The sequence below is a fragment of the Diabrotica undecimpunctata genome, chromosome 3 (genome assembly GCF_040954645.1).
Source record: "Diabrotica undecimpunctata isolate CICGRU chromosome 3, icDiaUnde3, whole genome shotgun sequence".
In the NCBI taxonomy this organism is placed as follows: Eukaryota; Metazoa; Arthropoda; class Insecta; order Coleoptera; family Chrysomelidae; genus Diabrotica; species Diabrotica undecimpunctata.
Window position 1 is genome coordinate 13,788,796 of NC_092805.1, and position 12,982 is coordinate 13,801,777.

Consider the following 12,982-nt stretch of genomic DNA (forward strand, 5'->3'; position numbering starts at 1 on the left):
GTCGTCAGTAAAACGCCAATACAACCGGAAGTGGTAACAGCTTATGGTGAACAACTGGAGAGAACTAACAGTATCACTTACCTTGGGTGTAATCTAAATGATAACTGGAACATGAGCAAAGAAATTAGAATACGGATAGAGAAGGCCAGAGCTGCATTCTTTAAGATGAAGAAACTGTTATGTGGAAACAATATTACTTTAAGTCTGAAAATTAGATTAGTGAGATGTTATGTGTTCTCTACTCTTTTGTATGGTGTCGAAGGTTGGACTTTGACGGATACACTTCTCAAGAAACTGGAAGCCTTTGAAATCTGGGTGTATCGGAGAATCCTACGAATAAGTTGGGTGGATAGAGTTCGTAACGGAGTTGTTTTGCATCGGATAGGAAAAGTTACGGAAGTCATCAAAACAGTTAAAAATCGCAAACTTGAATATTTTGGCCATGTTATGCGCCACCCAGAGAGATATAATATACTCCATTTAATAATACAAGGCAAGGTAGACGGAAGAAGAGGGCCAGGTCGAAGAAGAACGTCATGGCTTAGAAACCTGAGAGATTGGTTTAACAGATCCTCTGCATCTCTTTTCCGAGCTGCCGTCGATAAAATTACTATAGCCAATTTGATAGCCAACGCTCTATAATCGAGCTCGGCACATGAAGAAGATTAAAAAAATGTCAATGATTTAAGGAATCTAAAAATTAATTAATATACAAGGTGTTCTATTTAAAATAAATAAGTTGGTATTGGCCACCGTTATCTGATACATCCCGTATAAAAAGTTTTTATGGAAAAAAAATGCGCACTCATAAATACTAATCGATGTGTTCGACCCTTTTCTCGAATACTCCCTCATTTATTTATTAGCTAATTTATTCCATTTGGCTGACACAAAGTGTATATGTGTATATACAAGAAGCAGGTCGTTGTAATATACTCAAGAATGCATAATTTTTATTACTTTTTACTATTTTATTATATCCTTAGCTTCAAAGAATAGTTTTACTTACCTACACCTAGTGACCTCTTCATCACGATGACATGTTCTGCATTCCAAACGTTTAATACAGGCATACCAGCGATGGGTGAGTTCGGATCTTCTAAAGCTGCACTGTTAACTGTGTCGTTAGCTCCAATTACTAAAACTAGATCAGTTTCTGGAAATTCATCATTGATTTCGTCCATTTCTAGTACATCATCGTATGGAACACCCGCTTCAGCTAAAAGAACATTAAGCTGTCCCGGCATCCTACCTAAAAAAATAAAGACTTTGATTTAGGATTTCAAATAATTTACAATGATATATAATGATATAAAGATATAATGATATATCAAAATTGAATGTTACGTCTGGTCGCAACTATTGTACGGGGTAGAAACATGGACATTAAAAACGCCAATAGTTAAGAAGCTTGAAGCCTTTGACCTTTGGATATACCGGAGAGTGTTGAGAATTCCATGGACTGCCAGGGTCACCAATGAGGAAGTGCTGAGAAGGATGGGGCGAGACAAAAAATTGTTGAGAACAATAAAAGTACGCAAGACTGCATACCTTGGACACATACTGAGAAATGATAAATGTAGTCTTCTGCAGGTCATCATGCAGGGTAGAGTCGATGGCGAAAAGGGAATAGGTAGAAAGAGGAAGTCATGGCTGCGAAATATTCGAGACTGGACAAACATGACTATAGACGAATTATTCCACGTTGCAAAAGACATAGAAACTTTTAGAAATGTGGTCGCCAACCTCCGTTAATGGGGACGGCATAAGAAGAAGAAGAAGAAGATATATCAAAATATTTTAAAGTTTTAAAATCCTTTTAGATGTGTGTGTATGTGAAAGATATGGCATGGAAACAAGTCCATCAGCCACAGAATGTTTTCAGAATTTATGTTTAAAGATATTTTTTTATTCTTGTTTGTTTTTATTTTTTAAATATATGTATAAATCACTGAAGTTACACTAATTTATATTTCTACTGTTACACCTTTAATAAAAATTATTAGCAATTCTAAGGTTTCTCTATTAGCAGTTGACAAAATGTGTGATAGACTTAACGGAAGCAAATATTTCATTTCAATAAGAGTTTGAATTAATTTATTGGATCGAACTTTTCAGAGCAGCCGTCTCAAAAGTTCGAATAGCTATGATGATTGCCGACCTCCGCCGCGGAGATGGCACTTGAAGAAGAAGATTGGATTTTTCTGAATATTTGTTGTATCCAAAGAAAATATGGTTAAGATATCCGTAAGAACTTATATTGCAACTGCAGGAAGGTGCCGGTAATATGTCAGTAATATGCCGGTAATATGTCAAGGTGATGGGCGATATGAACGCTAAAGTTGGAGTAGACAATATTAACTTAGAAACCGTAATGGGCAAACATGGCCTAGGAATGATGAATCAAAACGGAGAGCGCTTTACAAATTTTTGTTCCAGTCATAGTTTGGTTATTGGTGGAACGATCTTTCCACATAAAAATATTCACAAGGTAACATGGACTGCACCTGGCCATACAAGAGAAAATCAAATAGACCACATCGCTATATCAAAAAGATGGAGATCATCTCTTCTTGATGTACGTAATAAAAGAGGAGCAGACATCGCAAGTGACCATCATCTCGTAATTGGTACCATTAAAATCAACATGGCAAAAAACAAAACCACGCGAAACATCAAGAGACCAACATACAATCTAGATAAACTAAAAACGGCCCCAGGAAGACATATGTTTAGAGAGGAACTTCAACTCAAAACAAGAGAACGTGAAATAAATAGCTGGGAAGATTTCGCAGATGTTTTGACAGAAATAGCTGAAGACAAACTGGGTAAAAAAGAGAAAGATAGAAAGGAATGGATATTAGATGAAACATGGAATCTTATCGAGGAAAGAAAACAACGAAAAAAAGATATCCTGCAAGCAAGAACTGTAGAAAGAAGAGCACACCGATAACAGGAATATCAAACAATAAATAAATCAGTTAAAAGAAAAGCAAGAAGAGACAAAAGAAGGTGGGCCGAAGAACTGGCAAAACAAGCAGAAACAGCTGCACAACACAACAGAACTAGGGAGCTTTACCAAATTACTAGACGACTAACACAAAAAGGGTCCAACTGTTCGAACATTGTAAGATCCAAGACAGGCGAATTACTTACTACAACAGATGACCAAGTAGAGATATGGAAAGAGCATTTTCAGGAGATGATAGGTAGATAACGCAGACGAAATTGTCGAAAACCCGCAGAATATAGACATCCCCTTCCAAAACGGAGATAATAGCAGCTATCAAATCTCTGAGAAACAACAAGTCACCGAAAATCGATAACATTGCTGCTGAAATACTTAAAGCTGATTCGCATCTAACTGCTGAACTTTTGCTCCCCATAATCCGAGAGGTGTGGGAAACAAACCACATTCCAGCGGACTGGAAAAAAGGTAACATTATCAAGCTTCCAAAAGGCAAAAAGGCAACCTCACACTGTGCAAAAATTGGAGAGGAATAACCTTGCTTACTGTCATAAATAAAATTTTCACGACCCTCATACTGAAAAGAATAACAAACAAGGTTGAGTTTTCACAGTTGTGTGCTGGCATCGATAGTGTCCACATCAATTAAGTGCTAATTAGTTTTCAATTTCTAAGCAGTTAAAGTTTAGTTTTTTAAATAGTAAGGAATAATACAACAAAGTAGGATTGTTCTTTATATTTAAAAATGGATGATTCTTCGGGTGGCGAAAAGCCACCCCCTGATAAAGGTGAAAATATGGAGGCAGTAAGTGCCCGTTTTGATTTAAATAATAGATATAAATCCTCTGATAAAGGCCCGTTTTTTGTTTTTGTCGAGTCCATCGACCCAAATATTAAACGTTTATCACCAGTCCGAGTAGGTCATTATTTATTCATTAATAACTTTTTTAAGAAAGATGTTGTCGATATTAAACTCGTCGGTAGAAATAAAGTGAAAGTAATTTTTAATTCTTACACTTGTGCAAATAGTTTAGTCAATCACGACATAATTATTTCTAACAAATTTATTGCGTATATTCCGAATTTTTTTAATCACAAAAAAGGAATAATTAGACAAGTTGATACTTTTTTGGACGAAAATTATATGATGAATAATATTATTTCCGACCAAAAAATAACCGAGGTAAGACGTATGAAAAGAAAACTTATTGATTCAGATAATGAAACTATTTTTGTTCCTAGGCAAATGGTAATTTTAACATTTGAAGGAAATATTATTCCTCAATATATTACGTTAGATTTGGTAAGGTTTCAAGTTGAACAATACATATACCCTGTGGTACAGTGTTTAAATTGTTTTAAATTTGGTCATACTCTCAGACAGTGTAAGTCCACTTTCAGCTTATGTAAAAATTGTGGCAAAGAACACGAAGACAACTCCCGTTGTAGTAACTCACAATATTGTCTTCACTGTAAAACAAACGATCATACGACTCTAACGAAACAATGCCCAGCTTATCAACATCAATATAATATTAAAAAAATAATGGCGATTGAGAATACTACATTTAAAGAAGCTGAGTTTTTAGCAAAAAATCCATCCTATGCCAAAATCACGACACATAATAAATTTGAATTGCTTAGCAACTTAAATAACTTTCCCCAACTCCCGACTGCGGAAAATGACCGTACAGTAAACAATTCATTCGTTCCTAAACCTAAACAAACTTCTAATCCTCTTAAACGAAAAGCCATATCCCCGACTCAATGTAAAACTGCCTTACAATTTCCTTCAACTTCTAAAACAAAATCAGTGTCACATCCTATAATTCCTAACCCATATCGTAATGAGTTTATAGCATATAAAGAAAAAATACAATTACAAATTCTACAAGAAATTCCATTTGCTTTAGAAAGAATAATTAAACAAATTGACCCCAAACTAGTCTCAGTTGAATTCCAAAAAGTCACTCAAAATGAAATCAGAAATATACTTTCTTGTTTATCAGACAACGATAGTGATGGGGAATCATAGAACACTTAATATTCTTCAGTGGAAGTGCCAATCTATTATAAAACAAAAGACTAATTTGCTTAATTTTCTAGAAAATCATACAATTGATGTCATTCTTCTGAACGAAACTTGGTTGTCACAAAATAAAAATTTATATATTAAAGGTTTTAATAATGTTAGAGTTGATCGACGTGATGGCTATGGAGGCGTTGCTGTTTTAGTTGCAAACAACATTTCCTTTTCAGATATAAAATTCAAAACAAATTATAATCCAAATATAGAGGTTTGCGGTGTCTTTCTAGAACAAGTTAAATTATCAATAGTATGTGTTTACAAACCTCCTAAAATATATGTCTCATCTAAAGATTGGGAAAATTTATTTGGACAAATAAAAGGCAAAGTTTTAATTGGGGGCGACTTTAATAGTCATCACTGTAGGTGGGGTTCCATACAGGATAGTGCACAAGGTAATATTTTAGCTGACGCTTTAGACAATACTAATCTAATTTTACTCAATGACGGAAGACCAACCAAAATATCCAGACCAAACGAACGTCCTTCAATGATTGACTTAACATTAGTATCTCCTCATTTAACAGGCTTTACTACCTGGAATCCTCTAAATGACTCACTAGGTACAATCCACATCCCTATCCAAATCACCCTAGATTTGAAATATTCCCCAAGAACAATCCATACCTCCACAAAATGGAAAGAGTCTTCAGCGAACTGGTCTATATTTGAAAATTACTTAGAAAAATGCCTTCTAGACACTCATTCTATAGATGTTACATCTTTGGAAATGTTTAATAACTTAATAAAAACAATTAGCGAAGCTGCAGACTCTGCTATGATTACTCAAAAATCATTTCAACCAAAATCCGGTCTTCCCGTATGGTGGGACGACGAATGTAAAAATTTAATATCGTGTCGAAAAAAAGCTTTTCGAGAGTATAATATTGTCTCAAATCTTGAAAATTATTTAAAATTTAAACACATCCAAGCCAAATGCAAAGTTGCTTTTATGAAAAAACAAAAAACATCTTGGATCAACTTTGTAAATACTATCAATAAAAATACACCGCTCAACAAAATATGGAAATTTGTTAATAAAATGGCTAACAAAAATTATCATTCAAAGACACAACCAATTTCAACAGAGCTAATAGAAGAGTTACTTGACAAGTTCGCTCCACCATACGTGCAAGACCAATTAAAACACGTATCAATATGCAATTCCAGTAAATTTAAATTACTAGAAAATCCAATAAACATCCAAGAACTGGATGCAGCTATTAAAATATCAAAATCTACTGCGCCCGGGAAAGATTATATTACTTATTCCATAATTAACCACCTTCCCGATAAGGCAAAAAATCACTTATTAAAAATATTTAATGATTGGCTTTTGAAAGGAAATTACATTGACAAAATGAAAGAAACAATTATATGTCTTTTTATCAAACCCAACAAAGACAAAACTCTCTCATCGTCTTATCGACCCATTTCTCTATTGTCTTGTATAACAAAAACTTTCGAAAGAATTATCAAAAATCGTCTTAACTGGACAGTCGAACACTATAATCTTTTGCCAAGCACTCAATACGGATTTCGATCTGGTCTGGGAACACTAGATGCAATAAGTCACTTAACAACAGATATCCAACTAAATTTTTCAAAAAATAAATATTTAGCATGTTTCTTTCTAGACCTTAAAGGCGCTTACGACTGTGTTAATTTAACAGTAATGCATTCAAAGTTATGCAAACTGGGGTTGTCCACAAATTTATCCGCTAATATAGTTAATCTTTTTAGCAACCGAACTTTATATATCAGAGACCATAGTAATCAGTTATATGGTCCACGAATAACTCATACAGGATTACCACAGGGGTCTGTATTAAGCCCAATTCTCTTCAACATATTTTCGGCAAGTATACACGACATTTTTGTTGATTCCATAAAATGTATACAGTACGCCGATGATATATGTATTTACTCCGTCAGTGATTCATATGACGATTGTGTGGAGGTCCTGGAACACATCATGAAACTAGTAGATAATTGGACTAAAGACCACGAACTTACTATATCCCTAGAAAAATCTGCCATTATGATATTTACAAGACATAGGTTACGTACGCCTGATAGTCTACACCTGTCAGGATATGATATACCCGTTGTCACTGAGTTTAAATATCTTGGTATAATCCTAGACCCCAAATTACTATGGTCTAAACATGTCCAATACGTAAAAAAAAGATGTGAGAAAGGCATCAATCTCCTTAAATGTGTCACTTGCAGGAAATGGGGTGCTGATCCCAAAGTTGCATTGATGTTTTACAGGACCTACGTGCGATCAATTTTGGATTACGGATGTGTGTTATACGGATCAGCAAGCAAAACACATTTACTAAAAATAGATCGTATTCAGTTTAAAAGTTTGAGATTAACTTTGGGTGCTATGAAATCAACACCATGTCCCCTGTTACTTGCTGAAAGTAATGAAATGCCACTAGCATATCGTAGAAATTTATTAGCAACAAAATATGTATTAAAATTAAGGGCTAGAACAAGCGGCCTACTAAGTATGCTGTATGAATTATCCATTCAAAATCTAGTAAACAATTATTGGAGAATAAAAAATTCACCACCATTAGCAGATGCCTTTCTGGAAACCAATGATTTACCGGTTACACTTTCAACAAATTATATTAAACCATCTTATAAATTAGAATTTAATACAATCTTCAAAAAATTAAATATTATATTTCCGAAATATTCAGATTCACATCAAATAAATAACAAGCTGTTGAACTCCATATTGAGTGAATATACTAATAAAACTATAATTTACACAGATGGCTCGAAACTGAACGATGGGAAAGTAGGGTTTGCAGTGTATATTCCTTCCAAAAACAAATCACTTAAAATAAAACTTCCTCCACATTGCTCTATTTACACAGCAGAAGCGGTAGCTATTAGAAAAGCTCTGGATTGGCTAGAGCACGCAAATTTGCAAGATGCTGTGATCATCTCAGACTCTAAGTCAATTCTTAGTGGACTTAATAATACTGAGTTAAACCATAAAACATGTGAGCTAATATGTGACATTAAACAAAAAATGAGAAACAAAGATATAACATTTATTTGGGCAAAAAGTCACTCCGGGATAAAAGGTAATGAAATAGTAGACGAGCTCGCTAAGGATTCTACTCATTCAGGTATACAAGAACATATTTACACAGTATCAGACCTAATCAATTTTTATACTAAAAAAATAAATTTTAACTGGCAAGACAGATGGAAAATATTGGCGAATACTTCAAATAATCATTATTACAAGATCCATCCTACGTTACCATCCCTAACAGAATTACCACACATATTCCATTATAATATATCTAAACGATCAGCAGCAACTATCACAAGATTAAAAACTAGTCACGGTGCTGTTCCTGCTCACCTGGCTAGATTAAACATTATAGAATCAGGAAAGTGTTTATGCGATAATATTTCCCAGTGTGATGTTAATCACATCCTGTTTGGATGTATTAAAAATAAAGCACTCTCATCTACGTTTTATGAAAACCTAGTTAAAAGTAATGTGCAACTTCCAGTAAACATAACCCACCTACTGTCATTGAATCAGAAATCTATATACGAACTTATATGTAATCACTTATATGCATCCGGATATATAATATAAATTTAGTACAATCAAGTTTTTAATTGATAAACATAACATAAATCATTTAAAAATCTGTGGCAAAAGGACTAGTTTCCATGCCAAACACACTATCATCATCATCATCATCATCAAGGTTGAGTTTCGAGCTAATCAAGCAGGCTTTAGACCAGAATCCTCCTGCATAGACCACATTAATACTGTGAGGGTAATAATGGAACAATCGGTTGAATGGAACACACCCCTATACATGGTTTTTGTTGATTTTGAACGTGTCTTTGATAGCTTGTCTCACGCTGCTGTATGGAAAATTTTAGAGCTAAGAAACATCCCGCAAAAAATAATTTCTATTATAAAGTCACTATATACTGATGCGAAATGCAGCGTTACACACAATGGGATCAACAGTGACGAATTCGACGTACTTACTGGAGTTAGACAGGGATGCGTGCTTTCTCCGTTTCTTTTTAACATATCTATAGACTATGTTCTCTCCAAACTAGACTCCGACACAAGAAGGATACAATGGACGTTAACCACACGCCTAAGCGATCTAGAATACGCGGACGATATCTGCCTATTAGGTCAAAGGTTCCAAGATCTGGCTTACCAATTGGAAACACTTTCCACTGAAGCCAATAAAATAGGTTTGAAAATCAATATTAATAAAACCAAGTCCATGAGAATAAATGCAAGGAACAACACGCTATTTACTATCGACAATATGCAGATTGAAAATGTGGAAAACTTTACGTATCTTGGAAGTGTCATAACAGAAAACGGAGGTACAGAAGACGATATTCGTATGAGGATACGAAAAGCCCAACAAGCTTTCAGCACGCTCAATCCTGTTTGGAGATCTGGCGAGTATACTACAAGGACAAAGATACGAATATTCCGATCAAATGTCATGTCTGTTCTACTTTACGGATGTGAAACCTGGAAAGTGACAAACCCTCACATACAAACTGCAGGTCTTTGTTAACATATGTCTACGAAGAATTGTTCGTATATTCTGGCCTAACACCATCATAAACGAAGATCTGCTACACCTGACCGAACAAAAGAGGGTACAAAATGAAATTAAGTCCAGAAAGTGGGGTTGGATCGGTCACACACTCCGAAAAAATAGTTCCAGTATCGCAAAGACTGCCCTAGAGTGGAATCCCCAAGGGAAAAGAAAAAGAGGTCGCCCAATACAAACTTGGAGAAGATCCATCATGGACGAGATAAGAGGCCAAGGAAAGTCTTGGAATGAGGTGAAGGCCTTAGCGCAAAACAGAACCAGATGGCGCGTTTTCACTGAAGCTCTATGCTCCACTTAGCAGTTTAAGAACCTTAATGCCAAGGTAATATGCCAATAAATGGGACGGGAATCGACATGATTCGTTTTTAGGCGAAATACACTTGCCGAGAACAATTTGGTAGTCGAGTAATTGAATATGTATTGGGTGGGAGTGGTAAAGTGGTGTGTATCTGGAAATATGTATTTTGCGTTTTATGAGGAAATATGAAGAATATTCTCATATTGCTGTTCCCATTTCAGTCTTATTTTATTTTTTATTGAGTTAAATATATCCCTTACTGTATAAATATTGCAAAATACTCCATTCTGCACTGCTTCCTTAGCTAGAGTATCAGCTTTTTTTATTCCCTGGTATACCTACACGGTCTCTCACCCAAATAAATGTTATATTTAAATTTGCAATCATGTTTTTAAACAACATAACATAGGACACTTCATTTCTTCAAATTTTGTATTTTTTATAGAGTTTAACGCAGATTTAGAATCTGCTAATATTACTTCTTCGAGTATGTTATTGAATGTTAACCAAGTAACACCTTTTATAATTGCAAAAAGCTCGGCAGTATAAATGCTAAAAACAGATAGTATTTTATATACCAATGATTGGTTTGTATTTTGAATAAACACACCACAACTAACAGCTTCCTTCGTATTAGATCCATCTGTAAATATAAGAGTTTTGTTATAGAAATCACCTAATATGGATTTTAGGAGGGTGCCATTTATTTGATGAGGTTCAGTATACTTGGGAATTATAATTTTGTGTGTTTTTTAAAGATTTAAAAGGTATGGTTTACATGTATTGTAATTTGTTACTACCAAACAAATTTTGGACTCCATTGGTTTCAATACATGCTTTTGCGAACGAAGAAGAATGTTTTAGTTCCCAATACTGGTTTGTTAAGTCTTCTTTTACAATAAGACTTAATGTGTTGATCATATTTGTCTCCCGGTTTTTAGTTTTAACAAATATTTTTGCGATAACAACTGACGGCGTAAATCCAAAGGAAATTCATTACATTCTGCCAGTATTGCATTCACTGGCGAGGATATCATCCCTTTTAGATAATAATTGTAAAATTTAAATATACCAACTACAAAAAAAAGTCTACACTTCCTCTTAATCATTTAAAAAGATATTAATTTACCTGCGACAGGATGAATAGCAAATCTAACGTGTTTTCCGGCTGCTTTCAATTTGCTGACCATTTCAGCAATTGGATATTGTGCTTTGGCTACACAAAGTCCATATCCAGGTACAATAATTATATTTCTGGCATTTTTAATAGCTTCTACAGCAGAATCAATGTTGATTTCAGTGTGGGTTCCAGTTATTTCCATTGGTTTGCCAGTACCTGTGCTTGAAGTGCCATAGCCTCCCAAAATAACATTTACTAGAGATCTGTTCATTGCCTAAAATGTAAAAATTAAATATAAAGTAAATGAAATGAAAGATAAAATAAAAACGCAAAAAAGTGTAAGAAAATACATGGTGGAACCTGGTCAGAAGGATATACTTACTTTACACATAATGTAGGACAAAATGGCACCAGAAGAACCGATAAGTGCACCTACGATGGTCATCAAATTATTGTTTAACATGAATCCTTCAGCACATAACGCCCAGCCGGAATAACTGTTGAGCACTGTAATAACAACAGGCATGTCTGCTCCTAAAACAACGAATAAATATAATGGACAAAGTAAAAAAATACAGGAAATTTGTATAAGATTGTCCTAAATAAACTTCCATATATACTATAATTCACAGATTTAATGGTTACTGACAGTTTTGAAGAAATAATTATGAAGTTTTTAAAAATTAAGCGCTATACATAAGCTATTAGGCGAAGCAATGAAGCAATAAACCTACCAAATTTTTGCAGTAAGATGGATTTCAATGAAATTTTTTTGCATTCGATTCGAATGAGTGTCAGGAAATTTTGTGAACAAAAGGATGAAGTGGAAATGAAAATTGCATTATTGGACAAGGAAAATGCATTTTCCAAAGTGCATTTCGAAGTAATGAAAAATGATAAATGTGTAAATCAGAAATAATTGACGGAAATAAGTTCAATATCACTACTCGAGGGTTTTTGGAGTCACTGAACATGAATATCATGACGGCGATGTTCTCCTAGGCAACTAGTACACCTAGGACTCGTCTCCTGAAGAGTTTTCTGGAAATTCGTTACAAAATCAGTGCAAACTCGTTACTCTGTGGTCTTTGGGGTCGCTGGACACTAATATCAAGTCGGCGATGGTGTCCGAAGCACCTTGTGCTCAGGAGAGTCTTTTGGAGTTTGTGCATCGGAGACCATCATCGTTATGATATTTGTGATTAACGACCACAAAATCCCCCGAATAACGAGTTTGCAATGATTTTGTATCGAATTTCCACAAAACACTAGGAGAAGAGGCTCCTCCTAGCACAAGGTACCTTGCACATCATCGCCAATATTATATTAGTGTCCAGCGACCCCAAAAACCCCCAAGTAACCTTGTGTGACAGAGGAGAGGTTTTTAGTTGGACGCAAAACTGAGCAAAAAATTACTATTTCAACTAGTTTGTGTTTTTCCGGAAATAAAGTTTTTCTTTTTGATTTTAATTTTAGCAAGAAAATATATTTATTTGCTCCTTAATCTTACAGTACCTAGAGGCTTACAAACAGCGAATAAAAATATCTACTGTAGCCTAGTCGCTAAAGGTGTTACAATAAATGATAAAAATTATCTTACCTCCAATAGCAGCAGTTAATGTGAGACCCATAACTGAAGATAAAGCAGCTGTGGTTCCAAGAGCTCCCAGACCTCCAGCCATGGTAGGATCATAGAACAAGTAACCGCCTGCGGCAATATTAGCTAAGAGAAGACCGCTGTTCAAAGCATGTCGACCGGGTAGCAGCAAGGCGTTTGATTTCAGAAGACCTTGTAGTTTTCCGTAAGCCACTAATGAGCCGCTAAAAAACGTACATAACAAAAATGTAGCGAATTGCATCAAATAAA

The 12,982-nt window shown here is 34.8% G+C and overlaps 1 protein-coding gene across 1 annotated transcript in view; it reads right to left on the reverse strand.

Annotated features, from left to right (window-relative positions):
* Positions 1–12,982, reverse strand: part of LOC140436462 (NAD(P) transhydrogenase, mitochondrial-like) — a 70,484-nt gene that overhangs the window by 4,110 nt on the left and 53,392 nt on the right. The window contains exons 15-18 of the mRNA XM_072525301.1: positions 12,716–12,936; positions 11,498–11,649; positions 11,125–11,389; positions 1,010–1,252 (exon numbers count right to left, since the gene is read on the reverse strand). Coding sequence (XP_072381402.1) covers positions 1,010–1,252; positions 11,125–11,389; positions 11,498–11,649; positions 12,716–12,936 — 881 coding nt within the window. The remainder of the gene's footprint in view (positions 1–1,009; positions 1,253–11,124; positions 11,390–11,497; positions 11,650–12,715; positions 12,937–12,982) is intronic.